The following is a 20,698-nucleotide window of genomic DNA, read 5'->3' on the forward strand; positions in this document are numbered from 1 at the left end:
TTTAATTCTTGCCTTGCATTAAGAATCAATAACTTCTTGCTTTTACTTTGAAAAAGTTCCAAACGAAATACCCGTCGGTGTCACAGAGTCACAGTTTATTTATTTATGTGCCACCGAGAACTAACTTTCTGTTGAAAATTGGTTAAATGCAATATTGGGTCATATGTAAATCGGAATGAGATTGATTTGTTTTACCTCTCAAACTGAGCTGCGCGTTTAAAAGATCAATAAGACAGTTATAAGATTTTTGTTGGCCACAAATAAGACAAATAAGAATTGCTTAAATAAAATTAAATTAAAATGTTGAGATAAATGAACGGTTGCCTTATTGTAAAGTTTTCAGAACTACAAGAGATGCTGCCTAAATGCCAACTTGGACAAATCAGTCATGCACCTCTTCTGCACCCACACTCCTTGCTAGACGAATTCGAGCCAAATATTTTGACGGGTTGTCAAAGAAGTGACAATCCAAGAAAAGACAAGACAAACGGAGCAAACTCGCACCGGAACCGATAACGCGGTGCCCCAGAATGTGGCTGCTTGGGATTTGGCTTCGGGTTCGGTTTGGTTTCACCTCAACTCGGTTTCTTCTTAAGTGCCGACCGTGTTAAAGGGGAAATCACACATTCAGACCGATTTGCATTTGCTTGCGACTCAAGAGGGAAGATACCACTGACCGGTGATTTACGATCCCCGAATCGATCTGGCACCGAAAACATGCTTATATTCTGTATAAAAAACATCTTGACAGTTTTCAGTTTGCATCAGAGTTTGAGGTGCGAAGACAGCTACTGTTTGGCACTCTCTATATAGAAGGTATCAAAAGGGAATTAAAGATGGCCATTCCTGCGAAATAACCGCTGCTTCGCGGCACCGGACGTCTTGGTACTTATGTCGAGAAAATGGAAAATTCGATGTCGCCATTAACATTTATTGCTACTTTAGGGAACAAAAAAAAACTCATTGTCGATTACACCAACGCCGTGCCGCGCACATTGCACATTGCCATTGCACACAGCCGCCATTTTATGAGTCGCGCCTGGGCACTTATGGCATCATCAGGATTCCAAAAGAGGGGATGATCCACCAAGGAGGGGGATGAAGAGGCAGGAGGAGAAAGGAGGAGGGAGGAGGAGGGAGGAGGTTGGAGATGGAGGACAACTTGAGAGCTGGATAGCTGGCAGTCCTCGTAAAACGGATTTTGCGCTTAGTCAGGATGCGTGCAGCAGTTTTATGGTCCGCTTCAGCACTCCGGCACTCTGGCACTCCGGCACTTTGGCACTCGGAAAACGTATACAGTTTTCCATCCATTTACAACCTTCGCGCTCCACTGCGCCTGCAGCCTCCGATGGCGGCCATAAAATATCGAAATGCTCTGGCAGCCATAAAAGTTTATGGCTGCAGGCACCCAAATTGGGTTTTTTCACCCAAGCTCCGAGGGAATCGAGGACACGGGGTGGAAACTTGTCACAACTTGGCATTCGGCCAGCTGGCAAAAACACTCCGGAAATGGACAAGCATGTTTCGATTTCGGCCGTAACCGTGTTCTGGCTTCTATTCGCCATCATCGGATTCGCGATCTCGTACCGCTACGAGGAGCGAGGGATCATCCGCTGCTGCGTGATCCTCACCGCGGTTTGCTGCTACCTCGCCTGGCTGGTCACCTTTTTGGTGCAGCTGAATCCCCTGATCGGACCGAGGGCCAACCAGAAGGTCATCTTCGGCATGATAACCTACTGGGACAACTCGCTCATCCACAACAAGAAGGACCCGTGATTCCCCACCGGAGGCTATATATTTTTTAGGGCTACCAAAGGAAACAAAATGTTGGTTTTTGCAGAAAAATTTAGTTTATGGCTTTTAATGATTTTAATAAATTTAAGCGCGGCACAAACTAATTTAAGTCGTTCAAGTTTTATCTTGTCTTTCACAATAATGTAATAAGTAGTATAAATAGTTAACTCAAGCCGACTAAATTGGTCTTTTTAAAATGTATGTAAAAAAAACTTATATAAATCTTTGGCTTTGAACAATATACTTCCTGTTTATTCAAGCTAGTAAACCTCTTTGGTCAAATACCGATTCTTCCTCAACAAAAAATACAAAACCCCTAAATTGGGAAAACAGTCAGACTTTATAAGAATCAATTTGGAATAAAAAAACGAATGTGATTTTTTAACATAAAATTTGGTGTTCAAGACTATACCATTCTTACAGAAAAATATATTTTTATAAAAATACACATTTAACAAATCTAGAAAAGAGCAGCAACTATTGAGTTATTCCGATGCTTGCAGGCAGTCTTGAAGGTCAATCATGAACTTGAGGACGTTCACGAAGTTCGGATGCCTTTGCTGGCACTCGGCCACAAAGTCCACGGAACAGGTAACTCCCAGGGATTTGGCAGCAGTCACTCCATAAGTCAAAGTCTCCAAGGGCTTCTTATTGAAAATGTAGCTCTTGTCGATCAAATCGGGGCGATAGGAATGGATAATGGCACATAGAGCTCGACCGCTGGTCCACGAATAACTAAATTCATACATTGGAAGGCCGTAGGGTTTTACTTTCGCTTTGCACCAACGGAGCAGACTAACTCTCCGATCGCCATAGGTCTTCCCAAAGAACTTCGATACAGGAGTGGGTTTGAAAAGGATAGACGTTCTTGGTATGGAAGACGCATATTTGCTCAGATCAATGGACGAAATATCAGGCAAACACGATTCGGATGCGGAAATTGGCGACTGACAGAGCGGCTTGTATATCTTTTCCCACAAATTATCAGATAAACTCGGGTAAATCACCGGCTGCTTTAAGAAACTGCGGCTTTCTCCTTTTTTTAAACCACTTTCTGTACTATTACTCAACCTTTTCTTTTTTGGTTTTGGCAGGTCCTTTATACAGGCATTATTCAAACTTTTTCGCACCATAATAAGGTTACTTTTTAAGGATTTCATGGTAACGTTCCACTTGAAGTTGGAATCTGAAAATTTAAGTTGATCGTAGTGGTTAAAAGATCGCAGGACTTTGTTTATGACATGTATGGTATCCTTCCTGTTCTCTCTAAACTTTATCAAAGGGCTTGCTCTTGTCTTTAAAGAAGTCTTGCTAATTCTATTTACTCCAAGTCGCAGTTTATTTCTCTTGAAACAAAGCAAGTCTATTTCCTTTTTGATCTGGGATATTGCTGATTTGTTTTCCTTTAAAGATTCCTTTTTGTGATTAAGACATTCCTTTAGATCTCTAAGAGTTTCCTTCTCAAGCTGATTTAAACGCAGGAATCTCTTAACGTCACCTTTCCCTTGGTGGGAAATTTCACATTTTCTCTGCTTAGCTTGAAAACTGAGCCTTTCAATCTCATGTAGATCTTTCTCTTTACGGAGTTGTTTAATGGATTCATTCAGTTCTTCATTCTGACCGGTAATGGCAATTATCGTTAACTGAGATTCTGATAAACTCTCCTCAAGTTCCCTTAAACGATTTCGGTCTTCGAAAAGTTTCAGTTCCGCTGCCTTCTGTTTTTTATGTGCATGGCGAACGAAACACTGCTCCTTCGATATCATTAGCTTGTGAGTTATAAGTTCCAATTCCCGTCTTACTTCCGCATCCCTCAACGTTTGCCGTAAATCCTTTAATTCATCCAGGGGATTAAGATTAACGGGGGTACTAGTATTCATTTGGCTGGAACTGAGTTGCTTCTTTGTAGCATCCCGAATAAAAGTTTCCAGTTCAAACATGACGGTATCAACTTTCAGCAGAAAGAGGAGTACATCCATTGCTCTAATTCCCCCTCCAAGTTCATCCGAGTTCGCCAAACTGTATCGCAAACGCTTTAATTGCCGGTTACCTGGGTATAAATTTAAAACATATAATTTTTTTACCTCAAAAGAACTTACATTTCAGCAATATATCCGCGTTTGCTTCTCTGTCTTGTTCGCTGAACTTTTCACTGTCCACAAACTTGGCTTTCATTTCCCTGGTCAGGAGTATTATTTTCCCCAGGCAGGTCCTCATCTTGAGAACCTCATTGCTGCTCCAATCTCCGGATTGTTCCCTCGATTGCATGCCATTCTTCAAATCGGAAAGTATAGCTCTTATATGGCTTATCCGTTCCTTTATTGTGGAACCCATAGCCACTGATAACAAAATCAAAGTATTTGTGATATTGTAGACAAAAAAATAACTCAAAAATTTGTATAAACATTAATACAAAATATGTATAAAAATATTCCTGCCAAAAAATATTGTAATATAATATACACATTATGGATAAAATTGTAACTAGTGGCAAGACTCAAAGAAATATTTTAACAAAGGAAAGATCAAAATTATAATATATTGCTGAACTATTTGTTATTGTGGGAAAATTACAACTTCGTATAAAAAATAATAACTGCCAATGTTAAATTAAAATAATAATTAAAATGATAAAATCTGCTAGCAAATTAAAAATAATCAGCGGCCGTTTTTGGAACTACATGTAACTACTGAAAATAAAGCGCCACCTATATTCATAGCAGGCAGCTTGTGCTCACAAGCATTTTCGACCGGTTTTTTCAAACAGCAGAATCTTGTAGATTGTTAAAGTTTATCATACGCCCCAAAATAGTTACACAATTTTTTTACTTTTAAAACTTGTTTATATTCATAATTGCATTTTTTCTAAATAATATCAAAATTACAGAACGAGAATAACAGAATAAAACATTAAATACTGATTAATATCTGCAAAAAAATTAAAAATGATGTATGAAAGAAACATTTTCGAAGGAAAATGAAAAAACCGACCTGTAGTAATTGGCTTTGAAAGGCCCTGCCTTGTTCAAGCCCATGAACTTGGACTGCTCGTCCGTTAGCTCCGTAAGATGGGCATCAAAGGTACCCAGATGCAAGCTGGCCACGTACTCATCTGAAATTTGTAATAAAATTACAATACATTTTTACACAAAGACACCCAATCTTACCCATTTTCTTAGGCAGTAGATATACATCCGACTTGTATCTTCCTGGCGCCGAGAAGAGCTCAATTAAAGCTAATGCCTGGGTAGAAGAGGCCACGGATACAACGAAAGATGAAATTGTGGAGCAGGAGAGATTCACCAGTCTTCCTTCAGCCAGCAGAATTATCATCCTGCCATCTGGCCACCTGATGTGGTCCACCTGGGAGCGGACTCGCTCCCACGTGAGTTCCGGGGTATGCAAACCATTCTAAAAAATATTTTAAAAATTATAATTAATACCATATCATGTGGTACTTCCTATTTTATGATTATTTTTTTTCCCCAACTACTCACCACATCAATTTCGGAGCAGGAATGACCCATATTACATAGGATACATCCGTTCTTCATACGATTCATGTGATCTCTAGTGATGACATTCTTGTTTCCCGTTGCCGTGACCACCACATCCACATTCCGGATGACTTCGTTGAGCCTCACCACTCGGAATCCATCCATGGCAGCTTGAAGGGCACAAATGGGATCCACCTCCGTGATGTAAACGATGCATCCTTGACCTTTAAGTGATTGGGCACAGCCCTTTCCCACATCTCCATAGCCACAAATTACAACTTGTTTGCCACCAAACATTATGTCCGTGGTGCGTTTCAGACTGTCAGGAATAAGAAAAATAAAATCTAATTGCATTTTTTATAGTTTAAGAGCTAAATTTTTTGCAGATATCTAATCTGAGTTTAAGTACAAATTCTATAAAAAAAAAATAGGGAATTGGTGAAAACACTTTAAAACTTGAAGCAAAGTATGGTAAGTCATCCTATTATTTTATGACAATTTGACGTGTTTAAGTTTAGAAATAAGAAAACGAAAAAAATATAAGACTAATAGTCTAGTAGTTGTACTAAAATATTGTTTACAGACTTATAAATTATTTCTTCCCCGTATCGGTAATTAATAGTTAAGCTCACCTGTCCAGAATGGAATCCCGACACGAGTAGAAGGTATCGAACTTGTTCTTGGTGACCGAATCGTTGACATTGATGGCCGGAACAGTGAGTTTTCCTCCCTTGGAGAGCATGTACAACCGGTGAACCCCAGTGACACTCTCCTCCACAATACCACGAATGGCTTTGAAGTAATCCGGATACTTCTTAAGCATCAGATGTGTGGCATCCCCACCATCATCCAGGATTAAGTTGGGTTGCCAGCCCTCCGCTTGGATGGCCCTGTCCAGGCACCACCAGAACTCCTCCTCCGTTTCGCCGCGCCACGCGAAGATCGGGATCCCCGCCTCCGCCAGAGCAGCTGCCACCGCATTTTGGGTGGAGTAGATGTTGCAGGCTGCCCAGCGCACGGAGGCTCCCAGTTGGACGAGGGTCTCAATCAGCACAGCTGACTGGGCATTCACGTGGGTGCAACCCACTATGTGAGCTCCCTTTAAAGGCTTCTCATCCTTGGCCCTTTTCCGCAGTGTCATGATGCCCGGCATCTCCGACTCCGCAATTTCGATCTCCCGCCTTCCGAAGGCACTCCTCGAAATGCTCTTCACACAGAAGTCAGTTCCTCCAGAAGAGTTTCGCTGGTGATTGTCCTTCGGCGAAACGTCATCCTCGTCGGAACTTCCGGTGAAACAGGCTATTGGGAAGATAAGATAAGGATAAGATACATTTAAAACACACAATTATACTAGATTTAGTTATACATAGAGCTCAAAACTTTAAATTGGTTTAACAAATTTAAACTAAATAGATTAAAAAGAACCAAATATTACTAATATGTATAAAGTTTTAAAAAAAGGTTTGAATTTTCTTGTATCAATGAACTTGATAAAATTCTAGAATTACATTTGTGTTTGAATGGAAAAGTAAATTTCAATAATTTCAATATATATATTTAATTCTTAATTTTTTAGGAAATAAACATTTGTTAAATACAGCTTTACATATTATATTTAAGTTTACTTACTAGAGCTGAACGAGCAGGTTGAGACATCCGAAAATCGCCGGGCACTTTCTATACTGGATTTCTTCACAGCATTCTATTGATAAAAAGCAAACATTTATGATATTGTTAGTATTATATTAAACTAAAAGCAGTTTAATTATGCTAATCAACCCCTGTTAACATTTGCATGTGTTGGCACATAAATCATATTGTTTATGGCGCCAACGATAACAACTACTTAACAAACCTAATTAGATAACCAGCGCATTCGGTTTATCTTAAAACCCATGTGACAATAGTAGTAAAAAATACATTCTATTAATAAACCTATTTAAAAAGGAGAAAAACCTGAAGGCATTATGTAAAATGTTTGTTTATTCTCAGGTGTGTTTGTTCATATTTTAGCATCATCTTGAAGTGTTAATAAATTCAAAATACACTTGCCGGTATCTAATCGATTTGATTACACTCCTTTGAATAACTGGCTTTGTATAATTCACCGTATAATCAAAGGTAATGGCACCGATTCACAAGTCCATGAATTTATTGCACTTTCCAATTAACAAATCGCCATCGTGTAAAAGGCTTCCAAAATCACACATGGGTATTAGTTGGAGATTAATCAATTTTTGATGAGAAACTTATTTGCGAACGCTGCGCCATTTCCAGTGAAATCCAGATTTAAGTGCAGAGCAAAAACCAAAAGGAATTTGATCGAAGCTGTTCGCTAATTGGCTTCGTTTAGCATATCGGCGATAATTCGTCGCGCCAATTGATTCGGGAGGTACTATATGAGATCGCGAATATAGATCCAGAATCCGGACCTCGGTCGGTTGCTTCCCAGAGTGTATGTAAACAGTCGAATTATTGAAATCTACGATTGTTTTTTTCCTTGCCCATTGTGTCTATTGTTGTTTACGTTCCACCGGCCATATGGAATAAACATGCACTTCTCTCTACAACATTATAATTCATTTACGATCCTAACAAGTCGATATTCACTGCCAGCGGATCAATCCGTTGATTTGAAGTTTAAGGTCTGCTAACCCAATAAATTTAAGATTTATTGGAACAATACGTTTAGGCCATATGGTGCTCCTTTGGTTTTAATCAGCTGCTTTGTTTATCCAATTAGTCATTTCAAAATTTACTAGAGCTCGTTCTTAATTCGCTTGACCCCCATTACAGTGTTTCAGGTTCGATTAAAGCTGTTCTACTGGATTTGTCACACGATCACTTTCACGAAGGGTATGAAAAGCTTCGAGGTGAATGCCTCGAATTAATTTATTGTTCGGAGAGCGTCTTTGGGGCTTTGTTTTTGTTTTGTCGAGGTGTCACGTGCTGTTTTGTATATTAATCGCCAAGTTCAGCGATTGAAACGAGTTGATGTGTGAATCTGGCCAACACACACGCCTACCAACTTGAAGTGGCCCATAAATATTCACAATATGATATTCCCATTGTTATATTTACCTTATCAGCCAGACTCAGGTCGGCAAACGTTGTCTCTGGCATTTTAGACATTTTGAAGGCGCTGAGAAGAGATAAAAAACAAACCGAAAACAAAAAGTAAACCGAAAAATCGAATGAAAACAAACACAACCAGAAGTTATTTGAACGAGCGAACAACCTTCGGGGACTTACATTTATTTTGATCTGAAACTGGTTATATATGCTCCGACTTCTTACGTTCTATGCACCTCAGAGACCAGCTCTAATCATCCAGTGCAAGTGCGGATATTACTTTGCTATCTAATATATGTTTTATAAAATATATTTGTGAGAGACACAACGTCTGTTCTGCTGGAGATCTGCGATCAGACTAGATCGTCTGGCGTTTCGAATTCAAGCGAGATGGCCAATCGATCGATTCCGATTCAGTTCACTTCACTTGTTCAGATCTCCTGCTCTCGTTTTTCTTTCGCTCGTCTTATATATCTCGGGTGTATCTGGTGTATCTGGGGCGATCTCCGGCCTCAGACGTCCGCTCGCGACTGGGGCCAACAACAAACTGACTCACTGTCCCCGGTTTATAGGGAGCCGAGCGAATCGCTTAGGAATAAAGAAATACGCCGACTAAACAGCGAAATCAACAAACCGAAATAAACACAACACAAGTCCACGGAGCGAGTATCAGCAAAGGTTCAAATAAAAGATCGCCACATTTATGGGAATCTTATCAGAAAGTGAGCTCTTATCGCTGGGGCCCCCGTTGAGCTCCCCACTCTCATCCGAATCCCCAAGTACCTATCACGATCCAACTTCACCCCATGAAGTATTCCCGCGATTACGGAAATCAATTTTGACTCTGACGTAGGCAAAGTGTCCACTCGCATGAGTGGATTTCATTAATAGCTGGACACTTTGTAATTGGAGTGGAAACTCCAGAACTGACGCTGTGAAAAACTTAACGGAAATTAAATCGGAAATTATTCAGACTCACGTTTCGTTATCAGTAAGCTTCGGCCTTATCTTTTTTGAAGATAAGTATTTCTGTTTTTTTTTAATGAGAACACTTAAGTGACATAATGCTTAAAACGTCTTTAAAATGTAATCATTTTACATTAAGTGGGGACTTATCAGCCTGTGAGTAATACTCAAGAATAATTTACTGTATTGCAGTTCGACTTTAAAGTAAACAAATTAGAAAACTATTGAAAAATTCAAGATTAATTGATTTATTTTATTTAAGTGAAAAAAATCATAATAAATAATAATAATCAAAATGTAAGACTATGTAATCTTTGACTATTAAACTATGTGAAGATTGTTAAAATTTAAAAAAAAAGTGTAATTTATTTTTAATAATGTGAGCGAGCACCTACATTAAAGTTCTTAAAGGTATCTCATTGACCTTTAGCAGATTCCAATTAGTTTTTCAATATAGTTGGTGTGTTTACCCATTGGAACAAAAGGGAGGGTCGTTAACTTTACTTTCTAACGTGTCATTCGGCCATTTTTCGCGAACGTTACCCAATGATTTGATTGCATTTCATTTTATTGGATTTCCGTGCGCTTTTAGCATGGCCATAAAGAGGGAAGAATTTTAATCAAGGCACCGAAATGGGAATTGCGCCATCATCCCTCACTGGGAGTCCTGCAAAAAGGATGCTGAGTAAGGGATGAAGCATCTGCGGGGGATGATTGTTACCTTAAATTGGTGCAGACTTAAGGGTTGCGAAATTCATTGTGTTCATCCGAAGGTCTAATTGGTCGCTTTCAATTCCGAGCAGGATCTCCAAAAGAAGTAGCCACAGCATTGTGCGTGATAAACATTTATTATCCCGACTTCTGTTCAGAATTCTGGAGATCTTGTATTCCAAATTTATTGCATAATTTATTGCATATGATTTCCATTAACAAAAGAGAACACTTTAAAGGGCAAGTATTTCGTTTATTCCATTAACTATCGTTGTGATCTTTCGTTGGACTAAACTTATGAGAATTTACACGTCCTACAATATAATCCTCATTCCATATTTTGGCATAAGCAGTCACACCGCATCCTTATTGCACCGTGAGTTTTTCAAACTCTTTCTTTATAAAAACCGAATAGTTTGCGTTTAGAGTCTACTTACAATTTACGTACTATTTACAAATAGTTAAATCTACGCTTGATTATGTACAGGAGTCTACTTAATACCATGAAGGCTGTATTTATATACAAGGAGCCTGTTTCTTTGCCATTGAGCCAGGATAATCTCAGAGGGATCCCGCTTTTTCCATTAAATACCAGGGCAGGAAAACTGAGGCGGCCACCACGGCAATGCAGGTGGCACACATGGCCACCGTTGCCGAGAGATTTGTGATCGAGAAGTGGTCCTCCTTGTCCTCCAGCTCCTCGTGCGGATGCTTCTCGAACTCCAGGACCTCCACGTCGAAGCGGAATCGGACCTTCGATTCCGGAGAGTCCTTGCGCCACACCAAATGGCCTGAGGACTCACGGCGTTCCAAACACCACTTCGGATCGTGGACTAAAAGATTTGTATAAAAAAAGTTAATAGAAATATTAAACATTTTTAAACTTGGTATATGAAGAAGGCTAGTGAATGAATATAGCGCTTGATCTTACTTTTATACATTTTCAACACATTTAGATCGAGAAAAGTGTTGTTAAATATCTTGTATTGTTCTTAATTTCTTTTAATCATTTCGGATCAGAGGTTTAACCTCATGCTCTCATTAAAATGATACATAAAGATGTTATATACTTTTAAAAAAATTAATATTTTTATAAATAATCGTTAATGTTAAGATCGAGTACAAAAAAGTTTGACACAGTTTATACACATTGTGTCTACATTATACATAAATAAATGCTTTCCTATAAGTATGCTTTAAAATGTTAATAATAACATAAAGTCAAAGTAATCGCGACATTTGCAACGAAAGCTGTTAAGCAGCTATTTTAAAAATTATGGTTTCCACATGCGAGCGATCTGGCTGACAAAGTATATAATCCTATGTGATGCCCAGTTAATTGCTTGAATTTGAATATTTACCTGATCCAGTCATTGCGCCTTTTTGGGAGTAAGTTTAACGCAAAAAACCTGAAATGGCAGAAAAAGTGTCATTGAATAAATTAGATGAAAAGCATTGCGTACGTAGACAGCGATTAAACGAAGTGTTTGTTATTTGATCGCGGGAATTGCACTGACACCCATGAGTAATCAATAGCACGTTCTAGGTGAAGTACGACCATCTAATTAGCATTCCGGGCACACGATCAATTAGTGCTCACACTTCCCGGCAATCGCGAAATTAAAATGGAACACGGCGGCTAAGTGTCTGACCCTGTCCTTCCATCGCTCGGCTTTAATTGGACGCCACCCGGAGCGAAGCTACATATATATTTTCCCATATGAATACTCGTACTTTGTCTATGATATTCCATTAACCCGCCGAGTTGAGTTGGCATAGACTTTAGTCGGCTGAAATTCCAGTTGGCTAAAAGTCTCCGCTGGGGAAGACGCCACCTGACTTTACACTTTTCCCTTGTTAGCACGTTGCTGGCATTGATTTTATTTGTTTTTATTTTCTTCGCTTTTTTGTCATGGGAATAAGTGGTGCCACACACGAGGGCAGAATGCGAAAATCAATCACGCTCGGCACTTTGTACTGGTCACAAAAAGTTTATCACATGGTGTATTTAAGTAATCAATATTGTAAATATTGCAATTTTGATAAGCACTAAACGAGCGAGTGACCAGGAAATTACCAAAGAATCGCTTATCTAATTTTTAGGTTTATGGGATCGGTGGCTATTTGGAAAACAGCAACAAAGGTGTGGAGTAATTTATTGCTTTCTATTTAAAACCTGTACTGAATTTTCCTAAGAAACTTAACTTGACAACAAATATAATAACTGTTATTTGAGACTTTTACCACCATGATTAAAAGCTATATTTTATTTTTAATTATTCAATATGACATATGATTCATTTCCGTATATTTGTAATTTACAATTACGTAAATGCGTCAATAACCTTGCCCATAATTTTATCCAAGCGATAGCCTCCAATGTCAAAAAACAAGACGATAATTTCTGGATTTTAATTAAATTTACCACCATCCTTATCTTTAGGCTCTAGTTACTTGGCTAAATAGCTAAATCGTAGAAAGTCTTTTTGGGACAAAAACAGATGCGATCGCGAAGAAAGAACTCCCTCATTGTGCATGACGCAAAACGAGAACAGAAATAAAACAAAAACAAGAAAGGAAGCTAGCTTCGGCAAGCCGAAGCTTATATACCCTTGCAGTCATTAAACATATCGAACAAAATACATAAAGGCTAACAACATCGAAGCTATGACGACTTTTCTATTAATTTTCCATATTTTCGACTATTGTTCATATGGCAGCTATATGATATAGTCGTCCGATTTTGATGAAATTTTTTTCTCGGTTCAAGGGTAGTTCATAAAGTCGATGTTGTAAAAATCATGCTCGTGGAATAAAAAACAACAACGTTATGATTATTTTGCCATTATTTCTATATATATTTTTAGATCTTTCCTATGGCAGCTATATGATAGGGTTATTCGATTTTGATAAAATTTAATCCGAAATTTAATAACCGTTAGAAAACGCCATCTTGAAGAATTCAAGTCGATCTGATCAAAAACAACGGCGTAATAATTTTTTATCCTTTATTTTTTTGACCTCTTGTATGGGAGCTATCCGATATAGTCGGCCGATCCGGCTCGTTCCGACTTATATACTGCGTGCAATAACTACACATCTTTTGGGAAAGTTTCAGCAATATAGCTTTAAAACTGAGAGACTAGTTTAGGCAGAAACGGACAGGAGGACAGACGGACAGACGGACAGACGGACAGACGGACAGACGGACAGACAGACAGACGGACAGACGGACAGACGTACAGACGTATTTCGACTCAGATCGTGATGCTGATCAAGAATATATATACTTTATGGGGTCTGAGGTGTCTCCTTCACTGCGTTGCAAACTTCTGGCCAAAATTATAATACACTTTGCTCTGCAAGGGTATAATAAACGGATTGAAAGAAGCAACAAACAAATTGAGATTTTGTATTGGCTTTTCAGATACCCGGTACTTAACAATTATTTTTAGATTGTTCATTCAGTTGGACGGGCACAATAAATCATAAATGCAAACACAAAAGTATCAGAATTTAATTGCACTAACAGAAGAAGATAAATAAACCAATACGCCCTGTTGTCAAGGGGTATATAGAAGAATCTGAATGCTGCCTTCGTTTATGAATGCGGTTTTTGCATATTTTACTACTTGGCTCTCGTTTTTCGAACTGACATCGAGAAAGGTCGCAGCTCCAAATTAGCATTCACGCATTGTGGTCCGCCCTTGAATTCCGGCATTACGACAGCTTACAAAACAGATTTTCCTGCTTTCAAAACATTTAGTTCCAGACGATCTATTTCATTTGCGTGAAAATTTTGCCATTCAGCATGGCACATGGCGACAGTAAAAATAAAAACCTCGATCGAAGTATTTGCTTACGTTGAAAGTGTCTAATATTCCGTTCTCTATGAAAGTGTCTAATATTTACGGACTCACTTTGAAAGCACTATACTGGTTTTGTTCCTACACCGATCGGAATGATTTTAGCACATTTCGCCACCGAACGATAAACTTTGACGACTCTCCGCACGATCGCCACGAAAAGTGATTGCGGTCTATGGCGATTCGCGAGTCAGACAAGGCTTTTAATGGACTTTGGTCATATAAAATGCGATTCTTTGTGACTACTACGCAAGTATCTGCAATAATACACCGCTTACATACGAACGCCTTGGGGTTTGATCATTTTTCTCTTTTTTGCCTGACATAAAGTCTCATGCGATCTGATGTATTGGTGTTTTTTAATTGGTTTTCCTATTTTTGTTGCTGCTCTGATAAGATTCACAAAGAAACGGCAACGTCAGCTGAGCACTTTTAATCAATGAACTCACTCGTTTCGCAGATGCCCATTTCCACTTGAGTACGACCACAGTGGGTCACCGCTAAAGACTACTACTCAGTGATAAAACTAAAAGAGTATCATTTAAGTTTCATTCAACGCTCTTGGCATTTGAGCTTCTTTTGAGCCAAAACCTGATTTGGCCAATGCCATTTGTTATGCAAATCCACAAGCACCAGTTGCGCAAGCCACACTCCACTGTTTTATAGTAATGCCGTCTAAATAGTAAAGTAGTTTCCACAAGTGCGAATCGCCATCCGACACAAATCGGCATTTGACTTCACTGGAGGTAAACACGCGCCTGCGATAACAGCGAAAGACCTCTTTCGGTGGGTTGATGTACATATGTATTTTTGTATGTTTGTTTGAGCGTACCGATGTACATCGTATGTTGTCAGTTAATCAATAAATATGTGGGGGCTCCCACACAGGGAACAAATAGATGTTTCATTCAGCGAACTAATATTGGAAAGAAATTAGGCTACTAAAAAACAAGTTCCTATTATATTGGGAAATCCCCAAAAAAAACCTATAAATGTCTTTATGTTTAAATATTAAACAAGCAATATAAAATAAAATATTCCCTTATTTTTATAAAGTTATCATATACAAATAGATAAACAAAATTGAAATATGACACATTTAAAAAAAGAAACAATTACGAATTGGTGACCAGTTTTGCAAAAAAAAATGTATAATTTAAGTGACACATTATTTACAAACAGGTATTTAAATTAAGTTTACCAATACAATTGACAATCTTAATGTATTAAACAAATAACACTTATTAAAATTGACAAATTGATTTTGGAATAAAAGTTGAAATATCAATATTTTTGTGTCACATTTATACTGCATTTGATAATTTGAATAATCACGAATGGGTGACGAATTTTTTCGAGTTTTTCCCTTGCGCTAGAATCGATTTTATGGTTGTTTGGGCGGTGGTGCCACTGGCAACCCGAGCAATCAATAACAAACTTAATTTTCCCTTTTGCTATGCTCGCATGTTAAATTGCATTTTTATGGAAACCTAGTCGTTTTTTTTTTTTGTATTTTTGTTATTATTACCGCTGCGATTTGAAGTGACTCGATTTGCGACTCGAGGCCAAGCGCCGATTGAAAATTAGTCAACAGTCAAGAGCCGTGCACTGCCGCAAAAACACACTTTGCACAACACTCTCGAAAAGCCGATTCAATTCGATTCAGTTCGATTCGATCGATCTTGCTGAGCTTTTGCGCCGAACTATTGGGGTCTAGAGCGTGGAGCTGACTGACGAGCGGTGCTCGCCACGCTCCGTTCCAGCCCCAGCGGTACCAGCACTAGCCAGCTACGCCAGGCAGCTCTGCCAGCGAGCGGTACGCCGCCGACGGCGATGGGGCGACGGAATCTCTGAGAGCGAAAGGGGCTCGCCGCTCCGCCGCATTTCGGCGGTCGTGCCACTACATCATATGATATAGTAGTTCCCCAGCTCTGGCCACTTGTTCGAGTCGCCTACGAGTGGCTATGAGTAAATTAACTTAATGAATGAGTGACTGTGTCGACAGTTCAAAGCTTACAGCAAAGCCAGAAGACGTCAACTTGGGCAGTTACGATCTCTGTTTAGGTGTAACCACAGTGGAGCCTCAGTAGTTAAAGCCAACATATCAATTTAACGCATTTTAGATGTTAAATTTAGCTCAATTATGAAATACCAAATTCTATGCGTTTAAGCAATTTTATTTTTAATCAAAATAAAAAAAATTTACAAATTTATTTAAAGATGTATAACAGTAAAGGTGCATATATTTTGAATGCAAAAACCGAAAATATTCTTCACGAATATTATGATTTTAAATGTGGTGTTATTTTTAATCGAATCAAACTGAATTTGATTTAATACAGTATTACAGTATCCTATCTTAGATATAATTACCGTAGTAATCATAAACAAAAAATTGACTCAATCTTCTGTAAGCAAACTAAAAATAAATGCAATGAGTGCCGTTCTGTAAAGCTAGATTAATGTCACACAATCAACATATTTTCACGTTTTCTTTATGTTTCCGCCTGGAACCAACTTGACAATCGGTCAACGATTCTAGCACATATAGTATAAACAAAAGTACAAAAACCAACTACAAATAGTAAACAATAATAACATCGTGTGATTACGCTTTTTACCCCTTATAATATGAGATATATTATATTATTAAATGCACCATTAAGTAAACAAAAGTGAAAATGAAAACAACAATACCGCGTTTTAATCGCAAATACTAAACCAATTATTTTAGAACACGTAGATTAAAAAAAGAGTAAGAGATTTCCTGACTTTGATAAAAGCCACTGAAAATTCTTGGTAAAGGTTGAAGAAGAGCCTGAGATAAGAAGCAACATTGTATATTCCTCTCTCAGAAGGTACTTAAATTTTTAAAAGAAGCCTGTTGAGTGGAAAACCAAATAAAACTCCAAACATTCCCTAGAATTAACATACCGCCCTCATAGATAATTCCAGGGCAGAGTATCAGCATCAACAAAGAGAAAACAATAGAGTTTTACTCCTCGCACTTTGTTTTGTTGTTCTCGATCTGTAATTACTTGTATGTGCACTTCTACTTTGTAATCTAAGTGAGTAATTGTACACTTAAAAAAATCACAAATTAAGTAAGATAGTATTATTGATTTCATATATAAATTAAAATGTACCATTTCAGAATTCAAACAAATAAATGCCAATAAATAATAATTATCAAATAACAAAAAAACTTTCTCTTGATATCAAACAGATCACTATTAAGTTTCAAGCTTAAAATAAAATTTGTTTCATGTTTTAAATTATGTTTTATTTAGAGGGACATGTTTTTAATAACATAGAGATTTACAAAATTAAAAACAAAAATTTGCACAGTGTATGACAATTGTTTCAATACACACATATTCGGTCTTATTTGCTTGGGAGCGGAAGACTCAGATAATCTTCGCGGAGCGAGAACCAAGTGTCATTTTTCCCTCAGTCTGTCACTGACGTTGGACCAAAATAAACTCAATCTGACGGCCTCCCAATCCCAATTGGAATTTATACTAGGAATCACTTACTTGTTATGAGGATTGCGCGCAGTTATGTCTGGAACATCGACCTCTGAACGCTCCAACTCCGAAGACAGGTAAAGGGAAACCAGCAACCAAAATTATATCAAATAAGATATCCTCATCCCACATTTAGTCCATCGAATCCCGGCCTGACGGAGGTGCTCAGGAACTGTGCGAACATCCAGTCGCTGGAGAGCTTGAACTTCGAATACAACGACGTTTTCCTAACCGGACCCAGCGAGGGCAAGATGATCTCGCCGAACCCGTACTCCTTCAGCGGCAACATTTCCACCAGCAGCTGTCCCAGCGAGGATGTGTCCTTCACGGAGAGCATTCTGGAGGACAACGGTCGCATATCGCTGGCTTACGAGAACCTGAAGTCCATTCCAAGGCGACTGGCGGACAAATTTGCATCACAGACCAAGTTTTTCGATTTAAGTCACAATGATTTCCGAAATCTCAGGTTTCTCTCGTTTTTCGAGGACCTGGACACCCTGATACTGGATCGTAATGTTAACCTGGACATAAATACTTTCCCTTACTTGCCAAGTTTAAGGATCTTGTGGTGAGTTTTAAGAACCCTTTTATAAGAACTTTAAGGTAATAATACCTTTGCTTTGCAGGATCAACAACTGCAATATCACTAACATAACAGACTGGATTCATCGCATAGAGAGGCATTGTCCTGCATTGGAGCAGCTCTCCTGCATGGGTAATCCTGGCATCCGCACAGTTTTCGGGATCCAAGGACCCCGCGAATATATCCTGCAGGTGCTGCCGCAGCTGAAATACCTCGATGGACTGCCAGTCTGCCCGACCAGCGGGAATGGAGGTCACACGGCACTCTCCTCCTCGCAAGGACATGGCCAGGACTCCACCAGCAACTCGGAGAAGCCACTCCACCAACCTGCACTCACCTTTAAGGACTTCTTCAGGCCGAAACATTCGAGGAAGTCGCACAGCGGGCGAACCTACGGCAACGGCTCCTCGACAAATTGAAGTGGTCCACCGATAGGAAGGGCGGGGCATTCCACTGATTGCATTCTGTCCCATTGTTGGACTATTTTTAACCGTCCGCTGGATTATCAGCGCTGCCCTCGAATGCCCTGCAGTCGTCGATTGCACCTACAGCGCGATGCAAGTAAATATGCATATGATAATTGCCATGTACGTATATAAATATGCAATCGTATGGCGATGGACACGCACGAGCCTAGTGAGAATTAATCTAGTGCATTAAGGCAATTTCTACAATAATGCGAGTCAATGGACTCTATAGTCAAGTAAACAGTACGTATATAATGAGCCTCATCTTCAGAATAAATGTTCTTAATTTTAACAGCTTTATGAATGTCGTTCGGTGTCCGATTAATTTTACAAATGTTAGTTCATGGAAATTAGTAAGAGCTTTTGTTTTCGAAATTAAGGTCAGTCAAGACAAAATAAAGAACTTAAAATACTGGAGGGCATTGCATTTATAGATATGTACCTATTATTTAAAAAGAAAGTCAACAAATGGGGATAATTGATTTCACTAAATTTATTACAGGATGATCTTTACATACCCCAATGATTAAGGTTATGAATTATCCGAGCTCAAAGCCGTCACCGATCATTTAACATAAAAAAATACTAGCTCGGATGCACTGACAATAAAATTCTTTTTACTCCCGCTACTTTAAATGTTTATCTATGTAACTTGCTTAAGAAACAGAAAATGTTAACCCATTTCTGAGAATATTTGGAATCATTACTTTCTGGCATCTATTGCACAAATGATGTGATATCCATTAGTGCTTAAATTGGTCAATTCGATTTGATTTCCAGGTTTCCTAAGGCAGCCTCCAATGACAGAATCAGTTTGTCGTTGTTTTTGATTGGCGATTTCTTGGTGGTGTTCTCAGACACTTGTTCGAGGGCCCACTGACCCAGCTTTTGCAGCTCCTTGCGCTTGGAGCTCACTGCTCGCGAGTTGGCCAAATAGTTGCAGCACAAGTAGAGGCCATAAAGAGCCCGCAAGTTTTGAGGGTTCAGCTTCAACGCCTGCGAGTAGTAAGTGCGAGCAGACTCCACGTTTTCAGGTCCTCCCTAAAAGAAAAGCACTTTGTAAGAAGGACTACTTTAAGGGACATGCAGTTGTTTTACCAATGTGTAACGTATTTCTGCCAGACGCTGGTGTATTAGATGGCTATGAGGATTGTGTAGCAAAACCTCCTCCATGCAAAAAGCCGCCTTGCCGAACTCGCCCTCAGCCAGATACATGTTGCACAGCTCGTGCCAGGCCTCCTGGTCAGACATAAACCTGCGAATATTGGGAATAAACATCAAATAAAGTTACAAGTTTTAAAAGAGTGTAATGAAGGAAAAGATTGACTGTTGCTAGTCACGGTTCCTTACTTCTTTAGATATTCATTCAGCTCCTTGATGGCCTCCACGCGACGTCCGCGGGCCTTTAGGATGGCAATCTTGCGCTTCCTGGGCGCGGCATTGGTCTCGTCCTTAGCAATAATGGCGTCTAGGACTTCGTCGGCTTCGTCGTACTGCTCCAGTGCCTCATAGCGCATCGCCTTAAACTTCATCACACGCAGGCTGCCCGGGAACTCGACAGCCAGCTGCTTGGTGCACTGGGTGGCGATGTCGAAGCGGGCGGTGTCCAACGCTGCGATGATCACCTGCTCCAGGATAAGATGGCGCTCGTTGCCGGTCTTGTGCACTTTGTCCTCCAAGACGGCAACCCACAGCTGCACCACCTCCTCGCTGTGGCGGCCAGTCTCCTCGCGCCACTTCCTGAACTGATCCCGCACATCTGCAAGGAGCCGTCGATTATGACCCGGCATTTTTTCATTCATGCCCCCATTTTCAGTTTGCGAAAAACCGGACTCATGCGACCACTGACGTGTGCACCGAATGGCAGCCGGAAAAACGGGAAAACTCACCCGACCAGCTCATCTCCTCGTAGTTTAGCGACATGCTCACTCAGGCGGACTCTAATATCACCTCAATTTAACTTAATTTTTTCAATTATGATCTATAACTACCGATTTCCTTCCTGCCCAATGATAATAGCTAAAAGAGTGTGACCATCAAACAGACCGTTAAAACATACCAAGAAACAGCTCTGCTGTGCTGCCAACTTGCCTCGTATGAAGAGCTGTCATTTTCAAACGTACGCACTCGTTCTAGTTTTTTAATTGAGGTTGATCAAGATACTTTTGCTGCCTACAAAAAACATAAGTAATTTGTTGAACTACGTTTTTATTTG

The 20,698-nt window shown here is 39.4% G+C and overlaps 6 protein-coding genes across 8 annotated transcripts; 2 read left to right on the top strand and 4 right to left on the bottom strand.

Annotated features, from left to right (window-relative positions):
• The first annotated feature begins 1,472 nt into the window (after positions 1 to 1,472).
• LOC108096347 (V-type proton ATPase subunit e) lies at positions 1,473 to 1,898 on the top strand. The gene has a single exon (XM_017197898.2). The coding sequence runs from the start codon at positions 1,510 to 1,512 to the stop codon at positions 1,774 to 1,776; it is 267 nt and encodes an 88-aa protein (XP_017053387.1). The 5' UTR covers positions 1,473 to 1,509; the 3' UTR covers positions 1,777 to 1,898.
• Positions 1,899 to 2,171: 273 nt separating this feature from the next.
• Positions 2,172 to 4,128, bottom strand: LOC108096218 (cytospin-A). Of its 2 annotated transcripts, none has more exons than XM_017197607.1 (2): positions 3,894 to 4,128; positions 2,172 to 3,844 (listed from the first exon to the last, which is right to left on the bottom strand). In XM_017197607.1, exons 1-2 carry the CDS (start codon positions 4,126 to 4,128, stop codon positions 2,280 to 2,282), a joined length of 1,800 nt encoding a protein of 599 aa, XP_017053096.1. In that variant the 3' UTR covers positions 2,172 to 2,279. The 2 variants fall into 2 exon arrangements, with proteins under 2 accessions (XP_017053096.1, XP_017053106.1); XM_017197617.1 differs by having other exon boundaries at positions 2,172 to 3,827; positions 3,894 to 4,008.
• A 486-nt stretch (positions 4,129 to 4,614) lies between these two features.
• On the bottom strand, positions 4,615 to 8,978 carry LOC108097951 (adenosylhomocysteinase-like 2). Its single transcript, XM_017200556.2, has 8 exons — positions 8,544 to 8,978; positions 8,373 to 8,433; positions 6,921 to 6,993; positions 5,924 to 6,590; positions 5,292 to 5,610; positions 4,962 to 5,205; positions 4,786 to 4,906; positions 4,615 to 4,722 (listed from the first exon to the last, which is right to left on the bottom strand). Exons 2-8 carry the CDS (start codon positions 8,421 to 8,423, stop codon positions 4,716 to 4,718), a joined length of 1,482 nt encoding a protein of 493 aa, XP_017056045.1. The 5' UTR covers positions 8,424 to 8,433; positions 8,544 to 8,978; the 3' UTR covers positions 4,615 to 4,715.
• Positions 8,979 to 10,272: 1,294 nt separating this feature from the next.
• Positions 10,273 to 15,670, bottom strand: LOC108097964. Of its 2 annotated transcripts, none has more exons than XM_017200582.2 (3): positions 15,435 to 15,670; positions 11,402 to 11,449; positions 10,273 to 10,873 (listed from the first exon to the last, which is right to left on the bottom strand). In XM_017200582.2, exons 2-3 carry the CDS (start codon positions 11,412 to 11,414, stop codon positions 10,602 to 10,604), a joined length of 285 nt encoding a protein of 94 aa, XP_017056071.1. In that variant the 5' UTR covers positions 11,415 to 11,449; positions 15,435 to 15,670; the 3' UTR covers positions 10,273 to 10,601. The 2 variants fall into 2 exon arrangements, with proteins under 2 accessions (XP_017056071.1, XP_017056078.1); XM_017200589.2 differs by lacking the exon at positions 15,435 to 15,670 and adding an exon at positions 13,961 to 14,535.
• Positions 15,671 to 17,355: 1,685 nt separating this feature from the next.
• Positions 17,356 to 18,900, top strand: LOC108097885. Its single transcript, XM_017200426.1, has 3 exons — positions 17,356 to 17,510; positions 17,570 to 18,001; positions 18,060 to 18,900. The coding sequence occupies exons 1-3, from the start codon at positions 17,467 to 17,469 to the stop codon at positions 18,433 to 18,435; spliced, it is 852 nt and encodes a 283-aa protein (XP_017055915.1). The 5' UTR covers positions 17,356 to 17,466; the 3' UTR covers positions 18,436 to 18,900.
• Positions 18,901 to 18,952: 52 nt separating this feature from the next.
• LOC108097875 (ER membrane protein complex subunit 2) lies at positions 18,953 to 20,517 on the bottom strand. The gene is made up of 4 exons (XM_017200414.2): positions 20,373 to 20,517; positions 19,834 to 20,242; positions 19,582 to 19,738; positions 18,953 to 19,524 (listed from the first exon to the last, which is right to left on the bottom strand). The coding sequence occupies exons 1-4, from the start codon at positions 20,404 to 20,406 to the stop codon at positions 19,243 to 19,245; spliced, it is 882 nt and encodes a 293-aa protein (XP_017055903.1). The 5' UTR covers positions 20,407 to 20,517; the 3' UTR covers positions 18,953 to 19,242.
• Positions 20,518 to 20,698: the final 181 nt, after the last annotated feature.

Source organism: Drosophila ficusphila, unplaced genomic scaffold (assembly GCF_018152265.1).
Source record: "Drosophila ficusphila isolate 14025-0441.05 unplaced genomic scaffold, ASM1815226v1 contig_791, whole genome shotgun sequence".
NCBI lineage: Eukaryota > Metazoa > Arthropoda > Insecta > Diptera > Drosophilidae > Drosophila > Drosophila ficusphila.

Bases quoted from the DNA above. Each gene is read 5' to 3' on its own strand.
- LOC108096218 (XM_017197607.1), bottom strand. From the start codon at position 4,128: ATGGGTTCCACAATAAAGGAACGGATAAGCCATATAAGAGCTATACTT. The intron at 3,845-3,893 runs GTAAGTTCTTTT...ATTTATACCCAG, and splicing joins CGCGGATATATTGCTGAAAT to GTAACCGGCAATTAAAGCGT.
- LOC108097875 (XM_017200414.2), bottom strand. From the start codon at position 20,406: ATGTCGCTAAACTACGAGGAGATGAGCTGGTCGG. The intron at 20,243-20,372 runs GTGAGTTTTCCC...GGCTCCTTGCAG, and splicing joins CGAGGAGATGAGCTGGTCGG to ATGTGCGGGATCAGTTCAGG. The intron at 19,739-19,833 runs GTAAGGAACCGT...CAATATTCGCAG, and splicing joins CTGAATGAATATCTAAAGAA to GTTTATGTCTGACCAGGAGG.
- LOC108097951 (XM_017200556.2), bottom strand. From the start codon at position 8,423: ATGTCTAAAATGCCAGAGACAACGTTTGCCGACCTGAGTCTGGCTGAT. The intron at 6,994-8,372 runs GTAAATATAACA...TTTTATCAATAG, and splicing joins ACCTGAGTCTGGCTGATAAG to AATGCTGTGAAGAAATCCAG. The intron at 5,206-5,291 runs GTGAGTAGTTGG...AATATTTTTTAG, and splicing joins CCTGCTCCGAAATTGATGTG to AATGGTTTGCATACCCCGGA.
- LOC108097885 (XM_017200426.1), top strand. From the start codon at position 17,467: ATGTCTGGAACATCGACCTCTGAACGCTCCAACTCCGAAGACAG. The intron at 17,511-17,569 runs GTAAAGGGAAAC...TCCCACATTTAG, and splicing joins CGCTCCAACTCCGAAGACAG to TCCATCGAATCCCGGCCTGA. The intron at 18,002-18,059 runs GTGAGTTTTAAG...TTTGCTTTGCAG, and splicing joins CCAAGTTTAAGGATCTTGTG to GATCAACAACTGCAATATCA.
- LOC108096347 (XM_017197898.2), top strand. From the start codon at position 1,510: ATGGACAAGCATGTTTCGATTTCGGCCGTAACCGTGTTCTGGCTTCTA.